This window comes from Ailuropoda melanoleuca, chromosome 17 (genome assembly GCF_002007445.2).
Source record: "Ailuropoda melanoleuca isolate Jingjing chromosome 17, ASM200744v2, whole genome shotgun sequence".
In the NCBI taxonomy this organism is placed as follows: domain Eukaryota; kingdom Metazoa; phylum Chordata; class Mammalia; order Carnivora; family Ursidae; genus Ailuropoda; species Ailuropoda melanoleuca.
The window spans coordinates 17,529,510-17,547,648 of NC_048234.1; the positions used below are offsets into that span (position 1 = coordinate 17,529,510).

At 49.4% G+C, this 18,139-nt stretch overlaps 1 protein-coding gene across 4 annotated transcripts in view; it reads right to left on the reverse strand.

The window, feature by feature from the left end:
- Nucleotides 1–18,139, reverse strand: part of ROR2 (receptor tyrosine kinase like orphan receptor 2) — a 194,651-nt gene that overhangs the window by 48,464 nt on the left and 128,048 nt on the right. For 2 of the 4 annotated variants that reach the window (XM_034647421.1, XM_034647422.1), the window contains exon 2: nt 2,345–2,422. In XM_034647421.1, coding sequence (XP_034503312.1) covers nt 2,345–2,422 — 78 coding nt within the window. Of the gene's footprint in view, nt 1–2,344; nt 2,423–5,424; nt 5,554–18,139 lie in introns of those variants that run through there. The other 2 variants (XR_004621834.1, XM_034647420.1) reach the window with 2 other exon arrangements.

Here is an 18,139-nt window from a genome sequence, read left to right on the forward strand (position 1 = left end):
CCCCTTACCTCCCTCCTATCTGCCCCCTTCACCTCCCTCCTACTGCCCCCCTCACCTCCCACCTACTGCCCTTTCCACCCCCCTTCCATCACCCTCCAGACCACCTGGATCGCCTCAGAGAGTGGTCAGGCTACACTGTGTCCCAGACCAGAACCTTGCACAGTGGAGGACAGCACTCTGCAGAATAAAATAGAACATTCTCCTGCCACCTAAAGAGCCGTGTATGTCCCACCTGGGGCTGCCCAACACAGCTCTCTGTGGTGACGGAATGTTCTAGATCTGTGCTGTGGTGGCTTTAGCCACATGTGGCCATTGAGCACTTGAAACGTAGCTCAGAGGACTGAGGAACTAGAATCGTAAATTTTATTTCATTTTAATTGATTTAAATTTAAAGACCCACACATGGCTGATGGCCTTGGTATTGAGCCATGTTGGTTTAGCCCCTGCTGATCCTTCTGACCTCAGTTACCCCAGCCCTTTCTCTCAGCTGCCCCAAGGCATGGGGTTGTTCTGACCTCAGGGCCTTTGCACAGGCACTGCCATGGCCCAGGGCACCCCTCCTTGACTGTCAGCTTTTCAGCTCTCAGAGTAACATCCTGTCCTTTGCCAAGACACCCTTCCCTTCCTTCCAGCTCACCACATCCCCATCTCTTCCTCCCAGCTACTCTGTCAAGGACTCAGGATGCTGACTCGACTCCCCGGTATGGGAAACATCATGAGACACAGACCACACACAATGGTGCTGTGTCGTTCGGGTCACCAGCATGTGCCTGGGCCTCACACAGCAGCTGGTACAAAGGGCCCATCGAGGACTATGTGTGGGCCATCTGGACTGTGGGCTGTCAGCCTTTTGAGAAATCATGTCAGAATCTAACCATCAGAAACCATCTTCTTTCTGAAGAGATGTTTCCCGAAGCCCAGCATCCAGAGCACAGGCCTTGAACTCCCTGGGCACACATACCTGTCCTGATAGAGGCCTGCCCTCTGCAAGAACCCTGGGTCTCTGACAGGTCTCGTCACCACCAACCGAGCAGCCAGAGCTGCCCGTGCCCTTGACTGACACGGCTGACCTCTCAGCACACAGCACGCGCTGGTGAGCGTTCCGGGACCAGCGGGGAGCTGAGCGCCCGTGTGACCCCAGGAAGCCTCTCAGGACCTGCGGGGACACACCAGCCCCTAGACTGAGGCCGGCAGACTTGAGTCCTAGCTGCTCAATGCCCAGAAGACCCAGCCACAGACACGTGGAGGAAAACTCCTTCCTGAAGGGTCATGGGACCCTCAACGAGCAGGGGGCTAAGAAATTATTACAGGTTTCTGGCCTTTGAATAATTAGAAAGAAGTTAAGCAGAAATAAAGTGAATGTTTTAACAGATAATTGTTAGGCATTGAATGGAGTCTCCCCAAAATGCACATTTGAAGGCTTAGCCCCCAGGGGACGGTCTTTGAAGGTGGGCCTTTGGGGGGCAGTAGATTAGCTGAGGTCGCAAGGGGCCCCCACAGGGGGATCAGCACCCTAATAGGAGGGGCTGCCGGAACACTCCCCCTGCCACGTGAGGACGGGGGACAGCGCCGTCGCAAGCCGGGCCAAGAGACCTCACCGGAACTGATCCTGCTGGGCTCTCACTCGAGACTCCCAGCCGCAGGGCTCTGGGGAATCCATTCCCATTGAGGAGACCACCCACGGGCCGCGTCTGGGCTGAGACGGGATCTAAGACGACACGGTGACAAAGGGTGGAGCAGGAAGGGGGCCAGCTCCTCAAGGACCCAGGCCGTATCTACAGAAATGTGTCCTATCGACTCTGCCAACCTAAGATGCCTACAAAGTGTGCCACCTGCGGGGTGACCCGGACAGTGAGCTGCGGGAAAGGCTGAAGCACAAGACAGAGAACCTGCCCCTCGGTGAGCCACCTGCCCAGCTGACGCCCAGCTGACGCCCACCTGACGCCCAGCTGACGCCCACCCACTCCAGATGGCGACATGGAGAGAACGACCCCAGAAGACCACCACCTGTTAGCAGATGACAGTGGCCGAGCCAGGAGTCTGGCCCCTCAGGCTCTGCTCGGGCCCACGGAGCTCCCCACAAGGCCCCCGCCTCCCTCCAGTGGCCATCTGCCCACCCGTGCCCTGTCCCCTGCCACCCATCACCTTCCAACTGGCTCTAACCACAGGTGCAGCGGCAGGCACGCCACCATGCCCACCAACAGAGCAGCGCTGGGCCACGGGCACCCCGCTCCCCGTTCCAGCATCCACGCCTGGAGTAGGCGGCAAGGTAACTGGGAGCCTCCCTACCTGGGACTCCGAGAACACGTTCAAACACCTGCTCCCCAGAGCCCTCGTACTTTACCTTTCAGAGTTGGAAGAGGGCCATCCTGTCCGTCCAGTTGTCCCAAAGGGTCATTCGGGTCACGAGCCTCCACTTCCCCTGGGCAAGAGAGCACAGCACGTCCGTTAATGAGAGTCACTGCAAGGCCTTGACTTTGCTTCTCGTGCAAAGACAATAGTGTTCCAGCACAACCGCCCGCTGTTTGTAGAACACCTGGAGGGGTGAGGCATTACGGGAAGTTCCAGAGGGCTCTTGTAGCAACAGATCTGGGGTAATAGCAACTGTGATTCTTAACGCTTATCCCAAGCACGGCAGAACGTAGACGTCCGCATGTGACTGAAGCCCTGAGTGATATTCAGGGCGGGAGAGAGACTTAAACACTGGCTGGAAAAACAAAACACCGCTGTAGCCAGAGTCTGCAGGCTGCCCTCCAGACACTGGCCCCTGCTAGTTCTGCACCCACTCAGAACTGGAGAGGGTCACAGGCAGCCCGTTCCCCTCCCGGCTCCCGGCTCCCGGCTCCGCGGACAGCCAGCAGCCAAGGACAGATCGACCCACGGCTGAGAGGACAGAAGGGTCTCATCCTACTGCACTAGCAACCCACCCCTTCGAGATGGTGTCAGCAGGAGCAGCCACCCCCAAACTCACCCTCACCCCGCGCAAGAGCAGATCTCCTCTGCTCAACCAGGAACACCCATCCCCTTCACTTTCAGACTGTCACCTGGTAGCCTGGCCTCGACCCATTCCCACCAGGGGAGGGTGGGGGAGAGGTGGTGACGTCCGGGGTGGCTCTGCCAACACATCTGGATGGAATCTGGGTTTGTGGCATCAAAGCCGACCAAAGACTGGGTCACACACGCGGAACATCACAAGGCTTAGAAACCAGGAAATCCTGCCCTGAGATACATGGATGCACCTGACGGAAACGGCCAGACACAGAAAGACAAATGCATGGCCACCGAGGTCCCTGGAGCTGTCAAGTTCATAGGCAGAAAGCAGATGGCGGGCACCAGGGCTGGGGGGCCCAGGAATTAGTGTTTAACGGGGACAGTCTCATATGGGGGACGGTCTCATACGGGGGACAGTCTCATACGGGGGAGACAGAGGAAACAGTTCTGGAGACGGGCGCTGACGTTAGCAGGAGTGGTTGAGATGCCAACCTTCAGGTCATGTGCACGCACCATCATTTTTTAGAAAGTCTATGGAAGACAGTTTATAATTCAAGTACAGGCAGGGCCACCCCACTTGTCTCTCTTAAATGAGAAACAAGAGCGAACAAAGCACCAGGCACGTCAGGCCGCTCTCAGGATGAAGCTTCGCTCCGGGCAGCTGAGGTCTAAAAGTGGGGTCTAAGGGGTCGCAGGCAGAACCAGGCCCACAAGAGTCTTCAAACCGTTCAGCTGAGAAAACACTGGCCAGCGGGTATGTGAGGGCACTGGCGTCTCCGCGCGGATCCTGTCCATCCCTCCAGCTCCTAAAACACGGGATGTCACCCACAGCTGATGCATGAGCCTGCACCCTAGGGAGTACAACACGGCTCCCAGGCGGCCCGTGAGAGGCTGCACCAGCCCAGGCTTCTCGCACCCAGTTAAGGAACGTTCCCTCTTTGTGTCGTTTCCAGTCCAAACTCAGGCAGCCGTCAGAAGCCAGCTCCACACCAGCTTTCATAAAACGTCCCCGATCATCCCCTCGGAAGGACCACCCTGATTCTCTAAGACGACCCCCCACATGGTACGTCTCTCCCAGAGCAATCCTAGCATTCTCCCCTCGGGAATAATAACTGGGCCCAGGGGACCATGAACAGCTGTAGGACACTGGGGGTGGCGTCCCGGTGACGGCTGATGGTCCGAGCATTAAAACCTAGACAGAATCCGGGGCTGCTGCACACAGAGACGGGCAGGAACTATGCAAGGCGGTCGACGCGTTTGTGCTCAAGAATTAAACTTCAGTTGGGTCTGAAGTGGTAAATTGGCATGTCACACATACCATCATTCAGCACCGTGTAAATGCAGAGAGACCGCAGGAAATCAAACACACTTGTACTATATACACACATCTGAAAGAGGCATAAAAATTATTAACTGCTTAGAAATTGACAAGTGGTGTGAAACAGTCAAATAAATATACACCCCGAAGAAAAATAAGCACCATTAGCCCAATTCCACTGTGGAAGAGATTCCCAGCTCTTCCAAGGCCACTTTCAGTTCCGAAGCACGTGTATTCCCCGCGCATCCAAGGCGCCGGGTAGACGGGCACGCTCCCCGTGGGAAGGAGCCGGGGGTGATCCCAACGCTTCTGCCAACTCTTGAGCAGACGTCACCCCCAGCCAGACCCGCAGCGTCGCTGTTGACCTGAGAAACGCTAAGATTCTGTCTGGAAAGGTTGTGCTGGTCAGCCCAGAGGCCAGAATTGGACTTTTCATTTCTTTTAACCCCCAGCTTTGCCCTAAAAAAATTTAGTAAGATTTAGTAAAATTTAGATTGGATACTTGAGCGAAAGAGTGTCATCTACGTGTTTGGAAACACGGGTGAAGTTTCCAGTAGCCCAAGACGCTGACCCCAGAGGCCCGCCGAGACAAGTCACCTATGTGAATAAATACAGATGGCCAACTGCCGTGGTCCCTCATGCTGACGCCTTAAGTTTCAACACAGCTAGGCCCTGTTGTTGCTTCCTGACTGAGAAATAAGGACCCCATTCATGGTCTGGTATTAGAAATCGTCGTTCTCCTGCAGAGCAGTAAGTCAGACACGGAACGGCTCTCCAGACGCCATACCTCCTAGAATGTATAATCCAAATGTAACTGAGGCAAATATGGTCTTGGGGACAGGGGACAATATAGGTCAGCATTTCCACAGATTCCAACAGGGCCTCTCCTGCCCCCCCAAAAAGGTTAAAAACACCCTAAAGGAGAAAACAAACACAAGCCCAAACCAACAAGACAACTACAAAAACTACCCATCCCCCCCCCCACACACATATCAAAATGTCACTACTACGTATCTGGAATTATAAAGGTAATTTTAAATGTCTCCTTTTATTTTATTTTTAAACACCCCTACAATGAAAAAGCATCACATTTTTAATTGAGATAATTCACATACCATAAAACTCGCCATGTGCAAGTCTACAGTGCAGTGTGTCTGGGGGCACGAGGTTGTGCAACTGTCTCCACGATGCAATTCCAGAATATTTCATCACTCCCAAAAGAAACCTTGCGCCCATCAGCAGTCCTCCCCACTCTCACCTCTCCCAGACCCTGTAACCACTCGTCTGCTCTCTCTCTCTCCAGGGATTTATCTGGTTTGGACATTTTACATCAGTGAAGTCATACACTATGTGGCCTTTTGAACAAAGACCAATTTTATGATTCAATGTTTTAAATGTTACGTCCGGTCGTGGCCAAGAGAAAAGGAAGAGAAGGAAGAGGCTGATGAAGTTGGAGCAGTTGATCAGCCGAGGAGCCCATTCCCTGCCCCCTCCACACGTCAGAGCACCCAGAGGCTGGGGGAGGTCTGGCTCCCCGAGGGGAACAGGATGTGGAGGTCCCCTCTAGATCGGAGGTGATGCAAGGTGGCAGGAGCTGCGGGGAAGGCTAGAGTCATGCAGATAGGATGCTTCCGGCCTGAGATGCACCTGCCGGGAGACCAGCGCATGTGCGCATGCGGGAAAGGCGGGGCTCTCCGGCTCTGGACACAGGGACTAAGTGGCAGTTCAGCACAACCAGCGTTGATGTCACCTGCTTGCTCCCCGACTAGTGGGCTCTCCTGCAGGTCCGTGGTGCTGGCAGAACGATCTCTCTCCACCGTCCTAACCCCATGCACTGCCCGGCTGGCTGGTGACGGTCCCAGGTGGGTGAGCCCTGTGACACCCCCCCAGATGGCCTCTGCCCAGCGCCCCCTCACACAGAGGCCCGGTTGGGTTACCTGGTGCTGCTGCCCTCACCCCCGCTGGCCCACCAACAGACTGGGGGACCTGAACGGAGAGCAGCGTCAGGGAGGAGCCCCATCTGCCCTAATGCCTTGCATCTCAATGATCTTCTTCTGAAATGGAGGGTCTCCTCAGAGCAAATGACACGTCCTTTACTTTGGCAAATACTACAAGGTGTGCTATGAAGGCCACGTGTCCATTTACAACGCAGTGGATGTGGGAGATTTTCACCCTAAAAACTCACATGGGGAGACAATGCAAAGCCACTGGAAAACTCAAACCATCGCTGGCATCAATCAGGCAGGCGTGATTTATTAGCTCCTTATTCGTTTTCGTTTTTTTTTTTTTTTGATGTTTAAAGAAAGGAGAACATTTAATATGAACCAAATTTAAATGTGGTTGGTTTAATACAATGATACATTACATGAATAGTCTGGTCCAAGTCAAAATTACACTTTAATGCCTGGAAGCAAAGATCGAATACACTGTGGTAACCCACATGGGATTCTGGAACAGAAAAAAAACATTAGGTAAAGTCTAAGGAAATAGGAACAGTATGGATTTGGGTTGCGGATAATGAGTCAGTCGAGGCACATCTGCTGTGACAAATATATGCATTAATAATGTCAGGTTTAACACGCGGGGAAACGGGCGTGCCGTACGCGGGACCTCGTTACCACCTTCAAAACTCTGTACAAATCTCAAACTATCCCATGTAAAAAGCTTACTGGAAAACAATTCCACATCCTATCACCCGGTTCCAGCCTATAACCAAGGCTCACAGGTAGAGAAGGTATCTCCAAACACCCTACGTTCCTGATCACTGGGTGCGGCCCCCAAGCCAGGCAGGAATGCTAACCACACGCGCACAATACCACAGACTCACTGGATCTGACCTAAGTTGTGCAAAGACTCAACAGCAGGCCAGTGAATACTCAGACATGAAGTCACGTCGGAGAATGTTGGGTTTTGAGCTGAATCCTGCCTTAATTCTCAGGCACGGTGATAACAGCTCTGAACCAGGCACTCAGGGCGTACCCTTGGCAGGGCTGAATCGGCCGGCATCTGCAGGGTGACCCAATGCAAGGATTCACCCTGATGTCTGGTGATGCTTGGTGAGGGGTCAGAGTTTCACGGGGGGCTGCTGGAGGTGCACACCCTGGCCCCAATGTGGGGAAATGCGTGGGAATTACAAACCACGCACCGGTCACACAAAATCTCTGGACCTGCTCTCAACACGGGCCTCTAATGGGACATCTTGATTCGTGGTGTCAGGAAGAGAAATTTCTCTCTGCAGGGGGGCAAATGGGTCTGTTCTGGTTTGCAGGCTCTTTCTGTATTATTAAAATATTAGCTTCCTCATTAGCGGCAGAGACACTATTAGGCAAGAATTTACTAATGAAGTTCAACCCACGCTCTTGGATTTAAGTCCATGCTGCCTTTCTTGTTTTGATTTGTGTCTCTTAAAATGTTTTGTTATTCATACTTTTCATCCATTAATCTCTACCTGTTGATCTGAATCAGCACACTTGCTGTGATTTAATTAGATGTCGTCTCTGGCATATCTGGGCAACTTCAAAGCAGGCTCCTTTTTAATTAGTGAGGGTACTTTATTCACCAAAGCTTGGCATTCTTGGATTTGGTCATCCTCGTGAAAAGGTATAATTCCTAGGATCTGAGAAGGAACAGCAGTCAGGGCCCAGAAAAAGCCCCCCAGCCTGGAGGGGGATTGCGGAGCAGGCCAGGAGGCTCTAGAAGGGCAGGCCCAGATTTCACAGTGAAAACTCAGACAGTCTATCCACTCGCAATGGGAAATGTTGGCCATGCATTCCAGAGCAATCCCTCAGCTCAGCCAACATGTGCAATGAGAAACACTCGTGATGCTGGAAATGCAAGGACTGAAGAAAAGAAACTAATTACTGGGAAGGAGCACAGTTTATCAAGCCCCAAAAGATGTGTGCGTTAGTCCGGGCGCTAGGCCAGACAAGGTATGTCAACAGAAAGAAACCCCATAACGTTAGTCTCGGGGAGCACCCGGGTTAAAATGTAGCACCGTGTGTCTTAACTTAGCTAGAAAACCACCCAGCACTCCGGTGAGCTATGGTGCCTCGGCACTGGTAGTCTTCACAGTCTGCAATTTTGTATTTTCACTCGTGCTGACTCTGGGTGGAGCGAATGCTGGAGCTGTGCGTCCTTCAAGGCCTGGCCTAACTGCTTTGGGAACACAAGTCAACCCCAACCACTCGACATGAGTCATCAGGTTCCCTCACCAATTTAAATTCTGCTTTGATTCCACTTCGACGGTAAACACATCAAAGCCCCAAATGAGTCCAAGTGTAGACACGCCCCCCCCCCCGCCTCCCTCAGCAACGCCTGAAGTGAGAGCTTTCCCCACTCGGTGTCCCTGACAGCCCCCAGGGCCCCCAAAAAGGCCCCACTGTCAGGGCCCAGTGAGCATGTGGCCGAGGAGGGGAGAGGCCGCCCAGGAGGCTGAATTGGGGTCTTTCATTGACCTTCTCTTCCCCGACACCTAGAGCCCCTGGCCACAGCCACGGGGCCTCCACCCACAGATGCAGCGGGGAAGGTGAGACCCGGCACCCCTCTGCTGCGAGGCCAGCCCTGGCCCTGTTTCCCCGCCGGGCCCACTCGTCACCTTGGCAAACGCGGCAGAAAAAGAGCAAACAGGAATGTTGGGTACGCACTCCGCGTGGATTCTTTGTCTCTATTTGGTTTCGTGGGAGACCCTTGAATCCTGGTTTTCTCCTGCACACAAGGTTTTTGCCTCAAATCCCTAGATTTAATTAAACGTAAAGGAAGAAAAGATGTATATCTTTTTTTTTTTTTAAGGATGACCCTTATTGGGAAAAGAATTGAGTTGGGTACAACCCCATGGAAACAAGGGAAGTTACCTTCTAGGTGCCTAAGGGAGGGGTTTAGAGGCCCGGGCGCCATACACTGCAGCTGGGACATCGGGCTGCAAGACCCCCGGGCTGACGGGAACGCACCCGGGGACAACAGGTCTGCAGCGGGCACCGTCAGGGCCTCCATGTCCCCGAGGGGTCATCCTGTTGCCTTTTGCAAGCAGGACATTCATCAGCAGTGAGGGCCTCAAGTTCATGGAAACAAACAGCAAACGGGGATGAATGTTTGCTATAATCAAGGTGGCAACAATTATCTTTCTTTAAAAGTAGCTTCTGTGTGAGTTTGCTAGTGACGACATGCCACAGACTGGGTGGCTTAATTCTGGGGCCCGGAATTTGGAGGTGCAGGCGTGAGCAGGGCTGGTTTCTCCTGCGGGCTCTCTCCCTGGCGTGCAGACCGCCGTCCTCCTCCTAGGCCCTCCCTGGTCATCCCTCCCTGTGCACATCTGTGTCCTGATCTCTTCCTATAATGACGCCAGTCACATTGGATCAGGTCCACTAAAAGGACCTGGTCTATACTTAATTACTTCTGTAAAGACGCTCCATCCAAACAACGTCTCACTCCCCCATCTATGTGTATCACACCTACAGAGCTTACCATGGTTCTAGCAGAATCTCTCCTGTAACGCTATCACCTGGAGCAAGGCCCACGCTGATCTCACTCCACGAACACGTCCCTGCGCATAACACACACAGCCCTGCCGCCCAGCCTGCTTCCCGTCTTCCTTTCCCCTCAGCACTTCCAAGAAACCGCATGTTCACTGATTCCTTGTCTCTTGTCCTCCGTCTGTTCCCTGCTCTATCCCAGCAGCTGGACAGGAGCAGGAGCTGTCCATCTGGTGAATGAATGAGTGTTCCTGTGCTCAACACCTTCCAGCACCTTCCACGTCCTCAGAAGAGCAGCCCGCTCCCTGTGCCCGGCCCCTCCACGCACACACACACCTACACGCACCCTCCTGAACTCGCCTCGGCTCCTCTACCCTTCGCGGCCCAAGTCCAGCCCTTCTCCCTCTGGGGTTTGCATCTCTTCTGCCTCCTGCCTGGAGAACTGCCCCCCAGGCCACCCTGTCACTCACCGCTCACTTCCTCTCTCCAGTGTTAACTCGCTGGACACCCTCACTGAAGACGTCTCGGCCCACACGCCACCTGCCCCACCCTTGCTGCATTTCTCTCCAGAGCAACGTTGTGTGTCCCACGTCAGCAGAGGGTGGACCATGACGGCAGGCTCTGGGTGACGGTCGCACGCAGGACCTCGAACCCAGGCATGCAGGAAGCACTCCACACCCTTGAGAGGAGAAACCGAATGCTGGCAGTGTCGTGGACCCATCGTGCTGGTGTTTTAGCGTCCCTGAGGTTCAGCTCCCAGTTTGAAGGTGGGGCGCACACCTGCTCCAGGTGTGCTCGGGGCCTTATGCCAGCGCCTCTTTGCCACATCTCCTCTTCTCAGGGGCAGATAATGGCGTCATAGGTCAGGCCCGGGCCCTGCTCCTCCAAACCGCGAGTGAGCACTTCCCTGCTCAACTGTCCTCAGACCTGGCAGTCCTCCACGCGCCCCAGGGAGCTCCACTAGGCTCCACGATCCACTCTCCCACAATACGCCTTCCTAAACACAGAAGATCGTCTTCACAACTCTAACCGAAGAAGAAAGGGTCACGGGGTTAAAGCTGTACCATGTGCTGCTCCACCACACACAGAGCCAGCTGCGGACACCACCCCCTCAGCAAAGGGCCTCCGAGGTGCATTCTGCTAAGTGAGAGACCCCAGCCCCGGCAACACGCCGGAGACCCGGCTTGCAGAGGTCAGTGGTCTGAGGGTCTAGAGGAACTCACTCTGCCTCCAACACAACCAAAACCGAGTATCTCAGAACTCAGAGAATTCACCAAAGCCAGAGAACCAACTGAAAAAGTTCGTCTGTCCAAGAGAAAGGACTGAACCTTGGAGAGATGGTGGGTATGCCTGTTTGCTGCTCATGGGACAGTTGGGAGAGCGGATGCTCTGAGGCTCCGTGGAGAGCGCCATCGCACTGCGACCACGCTGTCTGGACTTGCAGCATCTGGGGGAGGCTCTAGGTGTGACTCAGCTGGGCTGGGGGGGGTCATGGGGGGGGTGCCACCCCTGGGGCATGACAGCAAACTGCCTCCTGCTGACTACAATAGCAGTAAACATGAGCGCCGCCCAGAATTTTAAAGGAAATCCAGAACCAGAGGACCACAGGGAACTTGAAAAGGTCTGACGTATTTCTAGAATCAACAATGCTGTGCACACATGGAAGGCCACGCGCATGCCCCAGGAAGACCTGGAAGGAGAAGACCAGCCCCTCGCCACAGGTGCCATCAGGAACAGGCAGTGAAGGCTGAAGTTTGACCGATATCCGCTCACAAGACCCTCTTGGCAAAAGGCTCGAGACACACAGCAAAGTACATGAGAAAATCTCCTGACCAGTGACTGGCTAACCACACTATAGGACTGACTGAGATGTGACCGTTAGGAATCCAAGCTTGAAAACGTAAAGGACCTTACCGTAAGTGTTCTTAACACACCAACAAAATAACAACAACAGTAAAAAATAAAGGGGGGGAGGAAACTTTTGGAGGTGATGCGTATGTTTATAGCACAGACGGCAGTGATGGTTTCATGCACATATACGTACCTCCAAACCTACCAACTTGTGTACATTAAATCTGTAAAGCTTTCCAAATGGCAATCATACCTCAACAAAGTAGTTTAAAAAGAAAAGAAAAAGAACTTAAAAAGAACAGCGGATAACTCCGCAGTCACACATCACAGGGAACAGAGAACCTGCAGAATTAGTAAAGCAAAGCCACTAAACCAACAGTAACAAGAAAAACACCACCAAAAACCAAAATGGAAAACAAAAATAAAACCACAGCAGCAAAAACAAACTTTGATGAGTAGAGAGGTTTGCTACTAGAGTTGTTAAAATATTATCTAAAATGTCCAGTTTTTAACAAAGAATCACAAAGACATGCAACAAATAAAATCAGAAAGTATGCCACGTGCACAGGAAGAAGCACCCAACAGAAAACGTCCCTGAGGAGACCAAAACTATTATAAATACGTTCAAAAAAACTAAAGAAAACCACATCTAAAGAATAAAAGGATAACGAATTTTTCTCACCAAATAGGGAATATCAACTAAGTGATAGAAATTAAAAGAATCCTATAGAAATTCAACAGTTGAGAGAACAAAGACTGAAAGTCAACAGGTGGGCTCAATAGCAGATTTCAGCTGGCAGAGGAAAGAATCAGTGAACTGGAAGACAGTTGAATATCTTTACTGGAAGAGAGACTATCTACTCCAAAGAGAACAAAATAAAAAAGAATAAAGAAAAATAACAGAATCAAAGAGACCTGTGGGATGCAAGCAAGAGCACCAACACAAATGAGTCCAGAAAGAGAAGGAAAAAGGCAAAAAAAAATATTTAAAGAAATGATGACCAAAAACTTGCCAAACTTGATGAAAAGAATTAACTTACACACTTAAGAAAATCAACAAACTCTAAGTAGGACAACCTCTAAGATATCTACAACTAGACATACCATAGACAAACTTGAAAAGCAAAAGCAGAATCTTAAAAGCAGCAAGAGAAGTGACTCACCAGTGACTCACCATGTATAACATGTGAGAGGACATATTAAAACTGTTGGGGGAAGAAAAAGACTGTCAACCAAGAATTCTATATCCAGCTAAACCCTTCTTCAAAAATGAGTACGTTAGGCCACTTCCGGATGAACAAAAAATGAGGGAAATTTGTCATTAGCAGACTGCTCTATAAGAAAGAGTAAAGGGAGTTATTTGAGATGAAATGAAAGGACATTGGAAAGAATCCTAATTCACACAAAGAAATAAAATAGTACCAGTGAGGTACCTACACAGGTACTATGAAATAATATAAATGTATTTTTTCAGTAACTCTTTTCTTCTGCTATTTGTTTTATAAAACTACTGCATAAAACTGTAATTATCAAATTGTGTCAATGGACTTAAAATACATGAAGATATAATTTGTATGGCACTAACAGTTAAGAGAGAAGAAGGAATAGCAACATATTGGAGCAAAGTATTTACTATTAATATTAAGTTAGCACTAATCTGAATTAGATTTTTTAAAAGTAAGATGGTAATAGTAATCTTTCTACAACCACTAAGAAAAAAAATTTTTTAAATTACATATATGAGAAACAAAATAAATTTTTAAATCACACTAGGAACTATCTATTTAACATGAAAAAGGCAGTCATCATGGAACAGAGGAACAATAAAGAAGTGACACATAGAAAACAAGTAGCAAAATTACAGAAGTAAAACCTATCTTATCATTAATTAATTAAAGGCGGTTAAAAGGACAAATCAAAAACAACAGAGACTGGCAAAAAGGATTAAAAAGTTATCCAACTTTATGTTGTCTATAAAAGACACTTGGTATTCAAGAATACAAATGGCTGAAAAGATATGTCACACACACAGCAATCATAAGAGGGCTGCAAGGGCTCATATAAGTCTCAAACAAAATAAACTACAAGACGTAAATCATTACCAGAAACAAAGGACATTTTATAATAACAAGGTTTGTCATTATAAAAGGACATTTTATAATGATAAGAAGGTCGACCCAATGTATTTTAAATGTATATGCACCTAACAACAAATGCCCCAAAAACACAAAGCAAAAACTTTCAGAAATAAAAAAAAAATAGCTAAGTCAACAATAGTAACTGGAGATTTAAATAACACTTTCAGTAATGGATATAAGAACTAGGTGGGTCAGCAGGGGAACAGAAAACTTAAACAGCACTCTAAACTAACCACACCTAACACTATAGAATGTTCCACCCTGAGAGCAAGATATACCTTCTTCTCAAGCTTACACAGAATGTATTCCAGGACCATATTCTAGGTAATAAAATAAGATTTAATAAATGTAAAAGGAATCAAGTCATGCAAGCTATGTTCTCTAACAACAGAATGAAATCAGTAACAGAAGGAAATTTAAGAAATTCACAAATATGTGGAAATTAAACAGAACATTTCTAAAGAACCAGTGAGTCGCAGATAATATCACAGGGAGGTTATAAAATACTTTGACAGGAATGAAAGTGATACACAACATAACAAAACTTAAGTAGTGCAACTAAAGTACGACTTAGAGGGAAAGTTATAGCATTGTGTCCGTGTTAAAAAAGATCTCGCGTGCCTGGGTGGCTCAGTCAGTTAAGTGTCTGCCTTTGGCTCAGGTCATGATCCCAGGGTCCTGGGATCGAGCCCTGTATCAGGCTTCCTGCTCAGTGAGAGTCTGCTTCTCCCTCTCCCCCCAGCACCCGCTGCTTGTGTCCTCCTCTTCTCTCTCTCAAATGAATAAATAAAATCTTTAAACAAAAAAATCTCAAATCTATAACCTAACTTTACACCTGAAGGACTTACAAAAAGAAGAGCAAACTTAAACCAAAGCTAGCAGAAGAAAGGAAAGCATAAAGATAGGGCAGAGAAAAATAAAAGAAAACGGAGAAATGACAGAGAAAATCAATGATACCAAAAGCTGGTTCTTTGAAAAGACCCATCCAACTGAGAAAGCTTTAGCTAAAGTGACCAAGACAAAAACAGAGGAGACTCAAATTACTAAAGTCAGAAATCAAAGAGGGGGCATTGCTATTGAATTAAAAGAAATAAAAAGGACTATAATACTATGAATAATCGTGTGCCAACAAGTTAGTAACTTAGGTGAAATGGACAGAGTTCTACGGAAACACAGCTACCGAGACTGACTTCAGAAGAAACAGAAAGTCTGAACGGGTCTACAACAAATGAAGACATTGAATTAGCAACCAGAAAACTTCCCAGAAAGAAAAGCCCAGGACCAGATGGCCTCTCTGGTGAATTCTACCAAATGTTTAGACAAGAGTTAACACCAATAACTTCACAGACACTTCAAAAAATATATAAATAAAGGAGAGGATACTTTCCAACACATTGTAGGAGGCCAGTATTACCCTGATACCAATACACTTCACGGGGCTTGCAGCACGAAGTAAATGTGTACACGATATGCAGAAGGGTGCAGAGACAGACCCCTGAGTGAGCAAAGCAAGGTGGGAGCCAACTGTACCCTGTATCCTCCCAGGCCACTCCCGGGCACACAGAGGTGGGGCGACCTAGAGTCGTGGAAGCGAGGCAGGAAACACATCCATGTGCAGACTTATGGAGGAAACAGGGTGAGCCATGTCTGAATCGTTTTAGCAAAATCAGACAAGTCCTTTTCAATTAAAAAAAAAAAAACTAGGTAAACTTTTTTAAGTAGAACAAAATAATTCACCTTGGAAATTCTATAATTAATGAGAGTCTCTAGTTTTTTAGGAATGTTAACAGTTTGGGGCGCCTGGGTGTCTCAGTGGGTTAAGTTTCTGCCTTTGGCTTAGATCATGATCTCAGGGTCTTCGGATTGAGTCCCGAGTTGGGCTCCCTGCTCAGCGGGGAGTCTGTTTCTCCCGCTGCCCCTCCCCCTGCTTGTGCACTCTCGCTCTCTCTCTGTCAAATAAATAAAAAAGTCTTAAAAAAAAAGAATATTAACAATTTAATGAAACTACATAACTTAAAATCCCTACCTCACAGAGAGACGTAGCTGTATTTAGATTTCCCTGCATGCTCTGCTCCCTGCATTTTAAACAACCTGAAAAGAGTCTTTACATTCTATTTCCAGAATATATTTCATCCACCATCCTTACACCGTGAGTACCACTGGAGAGTATCTGATTCGTCCAATATACAGAGCAAGGATTTGCAACAGCAATGCAAATATTTGCATTTTATAGCTACAGCTTTGGACCATCAACATTGACTATGTTAAAGCAATATAAACCAGGGCTATTGCTTATCCATAAAAATGCATGTCATTGCCAATTATCATTTTTTCTATAATGAACGTCTTTGCCTTTTCTGAGCTTCTCCTTTTAAATAATTTATTGAAAGAATTAAGCTGGTAATCCTACCACCAGACAGTGCCGATTTCCCCACGCTCCAATAAAAAAGGACATTTTTCAGTACATTGTTTTTACCTAAGTGAGACTCTTAAACTCATAAATCATGGTTGTTTCAAGGTTTTCTTTGAGGCTTTTTTATTTTCACAGCCAGGAGCCCTAAACTAATCAATCATGGAGTAATGTCATGGGTAATTACTGCGGGGTTGACTTGCCTGTTCTGTCACTCGAGGCTGCAGGTGTGCTCTCCTCTTGGTATTTGAAAGCACTTTTGCTTTAACAACCACACGCACCCGGGAACCTCTCTCTGTCATTACCACAAAAACACGAGTGAGTGTATGATGCGGGGCACCCAGCAAACATGCACACACGTGCGCGCCGGGGACTCAGAGGGTCCCTGCAGCTACATCCTCAGCCCTTGAGGCTTTCAGCAATCGTAAGCTGTTAGCTTTGAGAGAAAATGCAACCCGATGAAAAGAGCAAGAAGGGCTGGCATCCCTGGACACATGGGGGGGCTGGCCTCCCTGGACACATGGGGGTAGGTGGCATCCCTGGACACATGGGACCCTGTCTCTGTCTCCTGGTCCAATTCCCCTTCCAGCCTCCCGGGGGTATCCTTCCTTTGCCCCCCTGTCTCAATGGGCAGGGGGGATTCTGCACCCGACTCTGACATCCAGCAACGCCTGGAGACATTTGTGATAGACCAGGGTGGGGGCCCCCATGGCACCTGGTGGGGTGAGGCCAGGGATGCTCTCACACATATTCAATATAAAGGAAAGCCCTCACCATGTGGAATTATTGAGCCCCAAATGTCAACAATCTGAGGTTGAGAAACTCTGCTCCTCTCTATTCTATCCTGTTTTCCTTCCTGGTCTTGGTTTAGAGTCAGCAAGCCTGAGAGAATAAAACTTAGATACAATCTCATCCAGTCATCAGGGCTCCTGGCTTATCCTTCTCCAATTTCATACACAAACTGAGCCCCAGAAGGTTCTGGAATGTTGGAAGAGCCCAACATTTACATACAGTCAGACAGACGCCACAGAAACCCTGCCTCTGCCTCTTACTAGCTCTGAACCAGGAGCAAGAGAAGTGCCTTCTTGGCCTCTCAGACTCCTTAAATGCAAAATGGGAGCGAGGGGACCTTACTCCCAGGGTCGCCAACGGAGTCAGTGAGAGTCACACAAAACTTCATGGGGTGTGCATTACAGTCTTTCCAGGGAAGCCGATAAATGCTTCTTCTTTTTCTCCATCTGTCCCCCTTTCTCTATGGGTTCCTCCCCTTCGACCTGAGCTGCCAGCGAGGCCATGGGCCGCGGTGACTGCCCTCCTGGCCGGGACGCCAGCATGGGACAGCGGCTGCAGCTGAGATGTGGGAGACCAAGCTTGGGCCCTTGCTCTCCTCCACGGCGACCCCAGCCACGCCTGCATGTGTTTCTGACGCCCCGACTTCTCCGAAGGTGGCGTCACTGCAGACATCCTGGGAGTGTGGCGAGGCGTCCGCAGGTCAGCGTCCAACTGGGGCTACAGAGGAGCTTGCGCCACTGTCACTGGCCGAGGACAGACTTGGGTAGCCCAGATGGCTGAACCATTTGAGGACACACATGCCCTAAACAAGGGCGGAGAGGACACGTGCTCTCGTTGGCTTGTCCCATCTCAAGAAAGGGAAAGAAGGCAGCACAACGGGCTGGCTCGGGAAGGAGACGGGGAAAGGGGTCAGGGGCTGGGGCTTCCAGAGCCCACAAGGCCGTGCAGACACACCACTCCAGACCCGCACACCCCTTCCCACTTGCTTCCGCGTTTAGTTACTATGCCACAGCAGAGTTCACGGCCATGTTTCCAAAGAGACCCATTATTTANTTTTTTTTTTTTTAAAGATTTTATTGATTTATTTATTTGACAGAGATAGAGACAGCCAGCGAGAGAGGGAACACAAGCAGGGGGAGTGGGAGAGGAAGAAGCAGGCTCATAGCAGAGG